Source organism: Manacus candei, unplaced genomic scaffold, assembly GCF_025592945.1.
Source record: "Manacus candei isolate 608988 ecotype Guabito, Panama unplaced genomic scaffold, ASM2559294v1 h1tg000016l, whole genome shotgun sequence".
NCBI classification, from domain to species: domain Eukaryota; kingdom Metazoa; phylum Chordata; class Aves; order Passeriformes; family Pipridae; genus Manacus; species Manacus candei.
Genome location: NW_026138064.1, coordinates 2,064,575 through 2,079,525, shown reverse-complemented (window position 1 = coordinate 2,079,525; position 14,951 = coordinate 2,064,575). Strand labels below are relative to the sequence as shown.

The window sequence follows — 14,951 nt, the reverse complement described above, 5'->3', positions numbered from 1 at the left end:
AAGTAAAATAAACATATTATGGACTAGTATTAAGTCAGTTGAGTGTATTTGCTTTCTGTGTATGTTCTGAGCATGAGAAACACAGGCTGATACAAATTTCTAGAAATTAATCCTTTAACATGTGGCTTTGATGAACTCTGCCAACCCTACCATTTACAAGCCTTCAAGAGACCAGTTGTCACCATAGTAACACATTACATCAGTATCTCCTAGGTAACTGAACTTGTAAGATTGCTTTTATTGTGGGTAGAAGAACAGATCGTGAAAAACTTATGAAATATATAAGCTCAATTCCCAGTGTTTTTCTTTTCACTCAAACAGAAAAAAACCAACCACAAACAACATCAATAAAACCCACAGAGCAAAACAAAAAAAAAGGTGAAACAAAAGCCCCCAAACCCAGCTCCACTGGATTTTGAAAGTCCAGACTGCTGAACACTGAAGTCTTACCAGTAGATGGTGCTCTGACTATTTCAGAGTAGTTTTTGTCATTAAAAAAACCTTCAAGACTCCTAGGTAGCACAGCAGTTACACTTATCTTTAACTCAAGGGCATTAGATGTTGCACTGTAAAAATTACACTAGAGAATTCTAATTCTGTGAGTGGCAGGATAAAATGACCAGAGAGCCACCATAAGGCTGCACCACCTTGAACAATACAAGTTTACATGCTTTCAAAGCACCAGTAACAAGAAAGATTAATTCTAGCAGGCATAACTTGAATATGTGCAACAACTACATCTGGTCTTCTATACTGTTGTATTAAAAAAATTACAATGATCTTTCTGTTCACAACGTACTTATTATGGTAGTGTTTTCCATTTTATTTCAACCAACATTTCACTACATAATGAAAAAAACCTGTTTTTCTTTTCCTTGTTGTTAAGATGAGCATCATTACCACTTACCAGAAGCAGATCAACATCCTCAGACTGAATGCATAGGAAAGGAGTGTTAAAAATTAGTGAATATAAATATTTACCAGGATGCAGGTTTCTAGCTTAGGGTTTAGTTTCATCTGATAGGGGTAGCAAATTAAACACTTTCTGAGCATAGTTTGGAAAAATAACACCTCATAGATCTCTTCTTTGTCCTTCTAATGGAATGTTTGTCTCAGCTGTAGGGGCAATTTATCCATTTTTCAGCAGAAGACTTTCTCTAAGAATTCATTGTTTCTTCCACAGTCCCACTGGTTGCAGACTGTCATGCTATACCTGACCACTCACAAAATCCCCCGGGAAAATATCTGGTTTAAGGGCCTTGAAATAAATAATTTGATGCAGACAGCTTATTACCATCTTGCTTGACTTTGAGTATTGCCCTGTAGGACTATTTGGTACTTATTCGCTTAGAAGGCAGCATCACATTTATGGGGGGTTCTAGTTTGATGGTTAATTTATTTTCCATCAAGATAAAGTAACCAATTTGGAAGTTGTTTTAATAATGTCTGTTACATAATGGAAAACTGCATTTATACTGTCGCTAAAATTTATCATCAAGATACTTTTTAGATTAAGTTCACTTTAAATATTAAATCACTCACAAAGGATTTACTTGCAAACACTAACTGACTTTTGGAAGGGAACTACAAGACATGCACATGAAACCATCCCAATTCAACCTTCTAGCACAATATCTTGCATAAATTTCACTCATCCTGGTAGGAGATACCAAAATTTCATGCTTCTTTTTCTCTTGCTCTGTCTATGTACTACCTCTTATCATTACAAAATTTGGAGCTCAGAGTGCTAGAGTTCAAATTAATTTATTTACAACTAATATGCCATTTGCTGAGAGTCTGTGTGCCTAAATATTTAGGAAAAACATAAGTTAAGAATACTCAGGGTTAAATTCAGCCTTTAAAACAAATCCAGGAAAGGCTCTTTCAGCTAGTAGGAAAGAGACTGCAGAAGTTTAGACTGTGTAGGACACAGTTCCTATTTTGCAACTAACAGAAAAAAGGGAGGAAGTAAATATGACTTCAAAAAAGCAATCAAAGAGGCTCAGCCTACATTCTCAGCTTGATGTCAAACCCTAAGGGTTAGACAGAAAGACCAAACAAGCAAGAATTTAATTGCTTGATCCAGTCTTGAAATTCCCAAGTAACTCTTATCTGAAGAAAAAAAGAAAAGCTTTGAAAATGCATTACCACTGATGGCATGGTATTCTTGCTGCCAGGTGGAATAAGCACACGGAGATCTGGTTTACGGTTGTTCATTCCCAAATTCATCGGAGGTGGAGATTTTGCTTGCATATTCTTGTTCAAGTTGCCAGGTGAGACCAGCAGACCTGGTGAGTTACGGGGGTTGCCATATCCATTTCCTGTTTAGGTAATAAAAGAGAAAAAAAATAAAGAAAAAAAAAAGGAGAGAGAAACCCCACTCCACTGTATTTCTTAAACCTCAACACTAAAAATGTGAAATAAAAAAACTCATGGTAAATACCTACGTCATGTATCTTTATAGAAAAATACAACACATGCTATATCTGGAACAATTGGTCTTCAAATGCTTTCTCTCATGGCTGCTGACAACTTAGAGGTGTGCTGAAATTAATGTTATATGACTCTGTTTACAGCACTGTGGTATATAACACATCATACTGTGCCCTTTTAGCAGCCAGCATCTGACATTTGCCTTACAAGAGAATCAGGAAAGTCAGATAATTTAAGGGCTTAAAAAAAGTCAAAGTTATTCCATGTTTTCTTGACAACTACAGAGCATCATGCCTTTCCTGACTCAGCCCTTTGTAGGTCATGATTTTGTTTTGCTTTTAAACAAAGGATGAGTACAGCAAGGCTATAATTTCCAGAAAAGGCAGTGGGAGGACTAAGAAGATTTGTAAATGCTTTTGGCTCTCTTTTACAACACTTTTTGGATCTGATTCTGTCAACACTAAAGTCAATGGGAGCAAGATCAGAACTTTATTTGGAAAATGCCACCATATCTTTCATCTTCATTTGTCTGCTGCAGGTCCCAGGAACAGTTCTGACAAGCAAATGCTTCATTTGCGTTTTTCAGAAAAGGGTTTCCTTCTGTCACCACATAGGACTGACAACTGTATTTCCATAAGGTTACTTACCTACTGTTCCACTAAAATGAGACCTTTCTAAGACTGGAGGAAAAGATGATTTTTAGCCTAACCTTGAAATTCTGTCTGCATAGTCTCAAGAGAGATACAGAAACGGCCCAATCATAGAGCGGGAATAGAACAAAAACCAGAACAGAAAGAGAAAACTTTCACAGACAAATACCTAGCAAAAACATGCTAGGGAAGACTTACTGTTCTGTGCTCAGCTTTTGTTCATAGTTTGGGAGCTGTGACACACAACCTAGAATTTGTGTGAGAAGATGAGCTAGTGAGAGCGGCAGAGCCCTGTGGGTCAGAAACCCTGGACCTTCAAATTTCCTCTGTAATCCCAAAGTCAGCGAAGAAGAAGCATCTCACTTCCCCCCGCCCTGCCAATGTAATGGAGTTTACAGCTCTAAAGGACATAAATGGATTATGGAACTAAATTCGATAATGTCTATGAGGTGGGCATAAAAATGACAGTACATGAGAGTGATTCGCTTTTCTGGTTAAGGATAATGAAGTGGTCCAAGCATGATTAAGATTAAATCGTGTTTTTAATCCTCAAGCACATCAGTTAATTGTATTTATCAGATCAGCAAATCCACAGAAATAAAATCTGTCAAAGGCTTTTAAATACAAAAACACCACTTCAGGCTGTGGAAGACCCTGAACTGTGAACACTAGGCTTAGGATACAGGAAAATTATCAAACAGTGCTTGACTTCTGTATTTGTGATGTACCTTTAGTAACTGCTCTGGCCCGGCTTGTTTATTTGCATGCTTCTTTATTATCATGATCTCACATGCCTTTACAAAAAAATGAAAACTTAAAAGCACAAAGATCACTTCAGAGACTTTGTATTAAAATATTTTTCATAGTTAATCCTGTTGTTTATTTCCCTAATATCTTACAGTTAGTAAGATAAAATGTTAATGAAAATAAGTGTATTTTACACTTATCAAGCTATACCAGCAGAACGCTGTGGAGAATTTTCCATTTTGTGTCAGTAGGCTTTTTTTAAAAAAACAAACAATGGTCTCAACACGGATTGGTTACCTATTATACTCTAATTAATGCCATGTGTTACTAGAGGCAGTGAGATTAGAAGGGGCGTTTTGAATGTATGACAATATTTTGTGCTAGAAACCACAGAGCCTTTTAAAAATTCATCTTTTACAAACTGAATACTAAAAAAGTAATATGTTGAGAAGTGATCAACAGGAGGAACTGAAGCAAAAGTAGATTTTCTCTGGTGTTGGTTTCATACAGGACATATTTACCAGCAGGACGTAAAACTCCCTGTTAAATCTGTCATATGATGAGGATTTGTTCATAGAGTGACAATGAAAGTCTTTGAAGCAGATATATAGCAAAACAGAATGCACTGTACTCTATATGTTTGTTTGTAATTGTGATTTTTGGAGAATAAAACCTCTTACAAGAAGAACTCCCATTTTCTACATAAGATTTACTTAATTTAATTCACTATTAAACACTAAGAGACAGAATGCTTCTGCACAAACCTTAACTCTTCAGAAACTTTCATCTGACCTTTATTTTATTTACCTACTGATGTCAAATAGTTTGAACAGTGACATTTCTTACATTTATATCTAAAAGCATCAAATTCTTTTAAAGAACTACTGCAGTCTTCTCTTTACCAGGAGATTTCTGCTGTTCATGGCATATTATGCCATCTAGCATTTTGGAGCCATGTAATAACCATTCCTCTTTCCAGTCACCAAATTGTTATTCTTCTGGTATAATGAGGATTCAGGAATGTAAGACTGTGGACCTTAAACCAGTGATACAGAAACCCATCATTTGGAAATCAATGATGAATGCATGCATGTTGTTTACAGTTAAGAAGAGTCTGCATTTAAACCAGCTCCTTAAACTGTATCCTTTTAACTCAAGAGGGCTGTGGCCTGCTCTGAGGCAGTTGTCCCACCTTCAGAAAAACTGACTGAACAGAATAGCCTCATTTACATTCAGAGGCAATAAAAAAAGTATAAGACTTCTAATGTACAAATTAAATCTTCATTCATCCTATACTTTAAAATTACACTTTGCCTGGACAATTATCAATTTAGATGTGACTCTATGCAGAACATCGCATTTCACTATCCACTTGAAAGCGCAAAAATTATATGTCGTGGATGAATGGATTTCCTGATTATAGATTATAAGAAAATGAAAACCAGATGGATTTTAGAGCAACTTGGCTTTACATTTTTATTTGGTTAAAAGCCATATTTCTGCTGGAATAGAACATTTTTAAACAGTATGAATATATTCTGTAGTGCATAATGAAAATAAAAACAGTGGATGCACAAGTTTTAAAGGGCATATGTCAGAATTTGCAAATTTACAGCATCTTCAAATCAATAAGTTTTCAGAGAAAATTATATTTCCTTGTATTATTTGTTATACTGACTTCAGAGAGCAAAAATATTTTACACAGAAAAGAGCTTGTTTCTAGACAGAGTTAGGGGAGCAGCACATGTCAAGAGATGTAGTGCCAGACTTTGCATTTGGACTAACAGTAGAATATAAGGACAAGTGCCTTATGAGCACTGAACGCTCTTCTTGGGCATGCTCCCACATTGTGCATTTAGGCAAGGATGCCATTGACTTTAGAAGGAATTCCATCCAAGTACAAAATGCATGATTAATCCCTGCAATAGCACTTTTTAAAAACATCCAGAAAATGTACTTTTGTGCACCAAGAGTTATTCAACCAAGAAGAATTATTAAAAAGAAAACATCCATTTACTCATGGAAAGCTACAAATCTAACTGTATTACAAATTCATGAAATACTATCTTAAGCGGTCCCTTCCATATTTTAAGAACTTAAGGATACCAGAAGAGCACAAGTTTACTCAGAACAGGACAGGACAGAGAGCAAAGTTTACTTCTCTCCTTTCATCCCTCATTAGGAACACCTGTACCTTATAAAGAGTTATGGTCATTGGCTTACAGGCATTGCCAAATGGCTGCAATTCTTGATATTCTCAGAGTTAAGGTAATAATTTTGTACTGAGCATTTAAGCAGGAAACTTTCCATGTGTTAAGGTAACACAAATGAGGAAAGAATACTTTTTTCCATATCTCTCAACATTCTTGAACAGTATTGTCATAATTCAAAGCCCTTAAGTCTTGAAAAATTAGAAAATTTTTATATTTTGATTTCTTGGACTTTTGAAGCTGTCATGTTCCTACTCTTTCTTTTTTTTTTTTTTAAATTAGTGATTTCAAAGATATAAAAATATACTGAATGAAAAATCCTCTATGGTAGTCCTACAAGAACAAAGAATAAGACATACAATTTATACGTCCTTTCTTCTCTTTTCTTTACTCTAACGTTTTTCACTGACCATATGTACTGAGAACTTACGAGATCTTCAGGAATCTGGGATGTCTACCTACATTATTTTTAATAGGAAAAGAACATTCAAATTCTTGAAGGGGTTTCAATGCTCCTTTCAAGTTTCCAACAAGTGTATTTTCTTACTTGTGAAAAGTTTTGTATTTCTTCTAAGGTGAATATGTACTTTCGATTTCATAGAGGATTTCTGTTTCTTACTGGGTTATGTTAAATGCATATTCCATATACATGACATTTTGACTGACCACCAAGTCTCTTATAAAGAATATTAAATGTAGAATTAATCTATATATACATCAGAGCAAACCATGCCACAAATCAACTCCACCTCAAAATACATGTGTATACAAAAAAATCAATGCAGTAGGAGAAATTTTGCTAAATTTATACACAGTTTTGCACTCTTCACTCAGTTAATTTTTCCACTTTCTGAAGGATTGCTAATTGTTCCTACCAGTAATTAAGAGACAAATTTCTCTCTTTTCTCTCTTACATCATGTATCTTTTTTATTTTTTTTTTTTTTTAATGCATGCACACTGTTGGAATAGGCTGTAGTTTACCACCCAAAATAAACACATGCTAGCAACAAAGCAGTGGCTCTAGGAAGCTGTATTGATGTTCATCTAAAAATAATTTTAAAAAAATGTAATTGAATGTTCTTACTCACACGTTAAATGCTAGTCATTCACAGTACACAATCTTTACTAACTGCAAGTGGGAAAAGAAAACCAATCTGCACTTATCCTCGTCTAGAAAAAAGGAAATCTTTATGTTAAAGTAACTGCCCATTCCCACAACATTGAACTAATTCTTTACTGAATTACAGGGAGTCATACAAAACCTACTGACTTTGTGTGGAAGAATTCTCAGGCATCCTGGGAAGTATCAGCTGCATTTTGAGCTGAAACAGGATGGCAGTTTGAAGAACACACAGGCATTTGGAAGAATGGGAGGAGAACCAGGACAAAACTATCTCTTTTTTTTTGCTAGTTTTAGAACTAATCATTTAGAAATAGTGTAAATAAGAAGGTAGAGATTTCTACAGCAATGTAAGACTAAGCTGTCCCTCCCTAGTCACCCATTCTTGCCAAGCAGGTTGCATAACTGTCAACAGGAAATTCTTGCCCTTTAAAGAGATGTAAAGGGCACTAATGACATTATTGTTGTCCTATGTGGGAAAAAAGATAGTATTTGCAACCACTAAAATACTCCCAATGCTGTAGGCAATTTAGGTGTACATGTAACCTGTACTGAGACTGCACAAAGCTAAAAGTCAGACTGTGCATCCCATTTAATTATTCTGGGTGAATTCCCATTTTGGAAATCAAGCAAATCTCCAGTGCTTCCACTGCAGGGGAGGTAAAGGGTCTCTTCAAATTTTCCAAGGAAAACTCTGTGTATGATTTCCTTATATTTGTAGCATATTATGAAGTAAGTGACTTCTCTGTTCTGTGGCTCAAACTATTCAGTTTTGCTTTGTCCCTTGGCTGGTTCAAGTACTTATGCAACATATTGAGACAGCATGTGCCTTACTGCTAAATGTTGTGTTTAGTGCCATGAATAGTCCTCTAACCAGTCTAATGGTTTGCCTCACCAGATGCCCATCCATAGGCTGACATTCTGCTCCATCCCCATCTCCATGGAGGTGCCTGATGCCTGGGTCTGGGTCTGCCCTGGGCTGCCTCTCCCTGGCCCTACTCCCTGGCTGGGACTGTGGGATGGGTCTAGGCTGTGAAGCCCAGCTCTGCACCCCCAGGAATCTCTGCTGTTCCAGGTCTCCAGCTGCTTCCTGACCCCAGCATGTCCTGGTGGCATGTTCCACATGTAAGAATTAACTCTCCTTACAAAATATTCATATTGAGTACTGCCAGCTACCTTAGTGAACTGTATACATGGATGATCTAGCCAAAATTATTTCTGATCTGTGGGTGAGTGCATGTAAAAATTGGAACATCCTGACAATCTACTGTATGTGGAGTATTTGCTGGTGCACATAACTATTGCTGCAAAAGAGAACTTTTCTCCAATACTGAAGCAACTGGGCTCAGATTTCATTCTGGACAGTGATGATGCTTCTCAGGTAGAGCCTGAAAGTAAAGAAGTGGCTCTTTGGGCACTTGACAATGCAAAACATATACAAAATACTTTTCTGAAAATCTAAGGACATGTCACAAATCTAGGAGCCTAGAAACTGGAGATGATTTTTCAGCTGAATGAAGAAATAAATGAGTTTATTTAGAAGGAGGATGAAAGAACATGAGAACATAAACCTGACTTGTGCATCACAGACCGCTATACCTGCATGCAAATACTTTACTGCTGAGTCAAGTGCAGGGGAAGCTAGCCTGATCACCAACACTGCAGTTAGGTTTTATTGCTATAAAAAAAAGACATATTTAAATGTTTCTAAATCAGTTCTTGCACTAACTATTCTCCCACTTTAGAAGTTCACACCTTAATAAAATAAATGCAAAGGTGGCACCTGACTGTCTCAAATTAGCCTGTAGCTACCCACACAAGGAACTGTGAGAAACGCTTCGCAACATTTCTCATTGCAATTAGTTTTCCCAAGTGGCAAGAAGATATTTCAGCACATCCATGGACTCCCTCCTTGCAGCCTTTGGAATAGGGGTGTATGTCATAGGCAGTGAGGGTCTGTGGCAAATTATACAATGAGAGATGGAGGAATGCTCTTTCTTCTTCTTCAATGATTATCATTCCTCTCTTTTTTTTTTTTTTTTCCCTCAGCAAGGAAACCGGGCAATAGATGATTCAAGTCCAGGTCCTGTTTGTGGTTTTTTAATCTTGCAGTACAGTTAGTATTGCCATTGTGTTTATAATATAATGTCCAATCATAGCGTCGGACATCATAGCACTATTTGCTTTCATAATTCTTTAATGACACCTAATTTCAGGAATCTCAGATCATACAGCTTTCATGTAGAAACATTATCTTTCCTTTACTTCTGATTGTATTGATTAATTTATCTCAACTTCCACAGCATTATTTTGTTCTAACACCATTATTTATCAATAGCTGTGCTCATCTCAGCATCCATATATTTCACATTATCTTGTTTGGCTTGAAGCTTCACCTAATCAGCACAGTAACTAAGTTGTAATTACTGAGAAAAATCACTTAAGGCACTTACACAGTGGTCTTCAGTTTTGTGCTTTATAAATATTATTTGTCTGTAGTTTAGACATGTGGGCACTGCACAATGAGCAACAGGAATATACTCTTGTGTTACAGTTTTATAAGGTCCAAACAAAATGTCAGGGATCAGAGTCATTCAGAAGTGTCTTACCATGGTGAAACAGCTATCTTGCCCCTGTTACTGGTGTTGTATCTGCTACCATGAGGATCTGGCATAATGCAGCGTCCCAGACCTCATGTAATGGTCTCTCCTCATTCACTGTTCACATCTGCAAATGTTAGTCCATGCTCTGCACTAGGAATACACTGGTCTTCCACACTAAGGTTTAGTCTAATAGGAGAGGCCAACACCAGATATTGAGGGTGGTTTTCCACAGTCAGCTGAAACTCAGCCTGCATCACAGCTTTTCCAACGATCTTGCAGTTACTGGTATAGACCTGATCTCTTAAAATGTGCACAATTCCTATCTGGCCCTCACTGGTCTGAGATAAACCCCTCTCCAAAATATGTTTGCAGGACTTAGCTGCCCTCTTATAAGTATGCTAGCTGAAAAGATGCTTCATTCTAGTTCAGTTTATGCAAAAAATAAACAGTATTTTTTCTTTTTTTTTGCATCGGGATTGATCCAGAGTGTCAATAATTAAAAACAAACCAGAATGTGACATGTCAGAGAAGAAACTATATTGCTGAAAAATATATTTGCTGATGAGAAAAATACAAGCCTGAGAAGAGTAGAGGACTTCTCTCTTCTGACTGCCTGTGAGAGACTTTGATGAATCATATCACAGAATCACAGAATGGTTTGGGCTGGAAGGGACCTTAAAGATCATCTAGTTCCAAATGCCCTGCCATGGGTAGGGACATCTTTCACTAGAAGTTGCTCAAAGCCCCATCCAACCCGGCCTTGAACACTTCCAGGGGTGGAGCACCCACAGCTTTTCTGGGCAACCTGTTCCAGTGTATCATCACCCTCACAGTTAAGAATTTCTTCCTAATATCTAAACTAAATCTGCCCTCCTTCAGTTTAAAGCCATAACCCTTTTGTCAATCATCTGCTTTTAACAAATTATTTGCTGATGACAAATAATTTCCTTTTTCGGCTATTTGAAATCAATTACCATTTTGAGGAAACTGCTTTTTCAATGAAAAATATTTCAATAATTCCCATTATAAAGAGAAGACCTTATTTGAAAATGTATTTTCTTGCTTCCTGAAAGAAACTTTAGAAATAATTGTTAATTTTTTTTTCTTAGAACAGATATGCAGGCAAAAGTAAAGTATTTTGCACATACATAATACTACTTAATTTGGTTTGAAATTTAAGCAGTGCTTTCTGATTTTGAACAAGAGTATGGATTGCAACAGAAGACTGTGTGATGTCTTAGTGAGCAAGAATGCACAGACAGAAAAAACAGTAAAATTCCTGTCTCACTTAAGGAAAGCATAAAATTCCCCCAGACTTCACTAGGAAAAGGATTTTATCTAAAGAATCCAAATTAGTCTTGAGGAACATTTGAAACTTTTTATCATAAAAGAACTCAATCATGCCTGTCTTTAAAATCCTACTTAGAAAGAACCAGTTTGTATGACTCACTTAATTGTTCATTACATGTGAACTTATGGCTTTCTCCCTTTCAATTTTTTCAAGCTGTCTTTTTATAAATACAAATATTGAGACATTGTTGATTAAAGCAATGAAGAGATAGGGAATAACTAAATAAATTACTAAGTCAACACTCACAACAGGTGGAAACCTAATTAAGGCCAAATTTTCACAGATTTTCACTGATGTCTTCTGAGAATGAGCTTGCGTGGATCTCTTCTTTTGTAAGAGGTCACATGAGTAAGATGAAGATACATGTTTATCTTTGCATATGACACCCACTGCAAGATTTTTTTTTTAATTTTTACATGGATAGCAGCAGCTATCCTTTCACATATTTTGTGATTTTCACATGTATGAAAGAGCCTCAATAAGCCATATAAAACAGTTGCTCAGGGTAGAAATAGAAGTTAAATTTGGAAAGGCCTGTGTTGTCTCCCTACATAGGTATGAAATTCAGTTACTGTTGGATAGACTATTGTCTTTCTACTATGTATTAGACCTGTCAAACAAGTTCTAGTGTTCTTCCTGCTTTATCAAAATCTCCTACCTGTAGGTACTTCCCTTAAAACACGGAAGAAAAAGTATATATATACTCCCTATATGGAGGAAAGCTTGGAAAAGGAATATTTAATGGCATAATACAAGTGGAAAAGAGAAAAAGAGAGCTGCTATGTTTTTTATTTAGTATCCCCCTCCATGGTTTTAAGTAAAGCTGCCAATTTATGAATTCTTGTTATTTTGATTTGGCACTATTGCATCACAAACTCTGTTATGAATGAGTGTTCTTTGGGACTATAAGCTTCCTTGGACAAGAACTATTGTTTACTATGCTTCTGTACCACATTTTGCCCAATCTTTGGATCAGAAGTCTGTGGGCTAGTGCACTCATCAAGTAATAACGGACAGGCAACAACCTATCATGCTCTCCCTGGCAAATCCAATCTGAACAGGCTGCCCATAAACTGTGGTTTGAGAATCACTATTCCAAGCTCACTTGTTTATTTAACACGTTATAGCCCAACCTTCTTTTGACTATGCCAAGTATGATTTCAGGGCACAGTGGAGAATATTTACATAGCTTTTTAATTTTTTAAAAAATTTTTAATATTAATGTTCTCATTTATATTTATAGTTTCAAAAGACATTAATGCAGCTAGATGCCTTTGAAAGTCTTGCTTATTTTTTTGGTACTGCTGTTTGGCTTATTTGGGCAGATTGCTTCTTTTTAGTAAACCACTCTTTTTAGAGAAGACACCATCCAGATTGCCTCTGCCCCGAAGTTAAAAACTGGTACTATTCCATATATTCCCATGTGTCTTGAAATACTAGTGGAATGTATAATACCTTCACCCACAGTCAATACATGTCCAAGAAAAGAACAAGGAAAGCACTACAAAATTATGATACTGGCTGGTATTTCAGGACCTCAGCCCTCAGAAGATGAGAAGGCAATTGTTAGCTTGTGGTTAATTTCTAGAAGGAAATGACTAGCCACTGATTTATAGGTAAATACAGGATGCAGTTCTTAAAGAGACATTGGATGAATTTTTCAAAATGCATTGATGATCTTTCTAATGTTTTTTTAAGAACAGGATTAAAGGTAGTTTGAGGATGCCAGATCAAAAGAGACCAAGCACTTAGTTCCTCTGGCAGCATTTATAGAGTCCTAAGTACTTTTGACTAACTTGCTTCTTTAGTTTAATATTAATGTCAAGATGGAGGCAGTAGAGCAATCAAATAGGGAAACAAAAAATTACATAAATAAACAGTTATAGCAAGTATATCTTTTATTTTATACCCATCCTGTATTTAAAACTTGAGATGGAATTTTTCTTTTGATTTTATTATTTATAGCAGTTTTAAGCATATAGTAATCCTGCCTATTTCAAAAGAAAACTTAATTATAAAATGTCTTAATCTGAAAAAATATAAATATGAAAACCAGAATTCAATTTAAAAATAGAACTTAATCTGCAAATCAAAAGTTAGAAGTACAGATGCAAAGAAAGACATCCCCCAATACTGTTCTATTTTAAAACTTTTGAAATATCTTATAAGTTTTAATCTTTTATCAAACTTTCAACATAAATAATGAGCCACTGAATAAAAATTGAGTTCAGATAATTTACAGTACTAAAACTTCATCAACATTATTTATTTATGGTAAAGGTACTGTTAAGTGGTTTTGTTAAAGAATACACTCTCTAGAAATTAAAAGAACTTCACATAGTCTGTGATGCCAACAAGTAAATAAATCAGTCTTCATACTAGTTATGGGATAAGATAGAATGGGTTTAGAGCATGCCAATTTGCATCCAAAAAGTTCTTCATCTCTCTTTCAATCAAAAGCCACTGAGAGAATAGTGCCAAAGACATTGTTGTGTTTATAATTTAGCAACACTACTAAATGTGAAGTTCACTCTGATTTTATTGGAAGTTGCTACTATCACATGACAGGAACTATTTAATCAGTGTTAAGAACAAATTTACTCTAACAAACCTGAGATAACCTTGGTTCAACTTAAAAATACCACTAATGATATTTAGTTGTGTAAGATAATAAAGAAGTAGTCAGCTTTTTAAGTTCTATTTATGCCTTGGGTTGACTCTGAAGGTAAATTGTGCATGATTTCAGGGTTAATACTTGAAATAATCCAAACCAGTGAAATAACATACTTCTCAAAACATGGGCTTAAATAATCTCTTCCCATTTCTGATATTGCAATCATAATGCAACTTGTTATAATGTAATTTGTTGAAGGAGTGAAGAAACTGAGGCCAGGCATTAGTAATAAAAAGTAGTTTCATTTTATAACGGCAGAAATGAAACTGTTTAGACTCTTCTTGAAGTATATTATTTTGAATATATGCTATTTTTAAGCATTGCGGAAAAATGCAAATTCATAATGTTCTAATTTGTCCAGAAATATAAACCCAAACAGATTAAGGCACATGATCATGTTAGCAGCTTCTAAGATGCCAATTAGAAGAAAATACAGAGGTCTCTGTTCTTGTGAAAAATGATGAACAAAGAGAACTTTTGATGTTTATTCTTCTGCACCCTAAAGAAAGAGGACAGTCCAAAACAGTGCTGTTGCGGAACAATGCAACTAAGACCTTTCCATTTTTCTTCAGCCCTGTATCAAATTCTTCCTACTGTTCTGCATTGAAGAGATTTAGAAAACACTTCTTTAATGGTGTTTAAGGCACTTATTGCCAGATAAAGAACAAAGACTATTCATGCAATTAAATATTTATGATGCATTCCTAGCAATGTCCCTTGTATATATATGCCTCTGAAATCAATTGCCTACTCCAAAGTTACATTGCTTGAGAGCTTAATGCATAACACAGTGTGCCAGAACTGCAATTTTTTAATTTGTGAGTAAATAATCAAGCTATCTGGCTCCCTATGCTTATATATGTTTTTAATATATTTCCAAGGAAAAAAAAATATATTTAGAAAGAAAATAAATTTTAAACCGGTATACTGATGTACAGATTTTATTAAGCACAAGGATTATTAAGACAAATGCACATGTAGGTGACACTTAATTTTTGTATGCTCCTCTTTTAAAAGAAAACGTTGCCTTCTTTACTGCTTTCCAGCGTCTATTTAAAGGAACGGGAGACCAGTAACCAGGCAATGATATTTCTAAATGAGCCAGAAGAGGGAGCTCCTTAATAGGGCGATCAATTGCTATCCGTCTGCCGCTGTTCCTAAG

The 14,951-nt window shown here is 35.6% G+C and overlaps 1 protein-coding gene across 14 annotated transcripts in view; it reads right to left on the bottom strand.

Moving 5' to 3' along the window:
- The window catches only part of MEF2C (myocyte enhancer factor 2C), a 135,871-nt gene that overhangs the window by 12,681 nt on the left and 108,239 nt on the right, over window positions 1-14,951 (bottom strand). For all 14 annotated transcript variants that reach the window (XM_051782637.1, XM_051782636.1, XM_051782640.1 and 11 more), the window contains one exon: window positions 2,149-2,321. In XM_051782637.1, coding sequence (XP_051638597.1) covers window positions 2,149-2,321 — 173 coding nt within the window. The remainder of the gene's footprint in view (window positions 1-2,148; window positions 2,322-14,951) is intronic.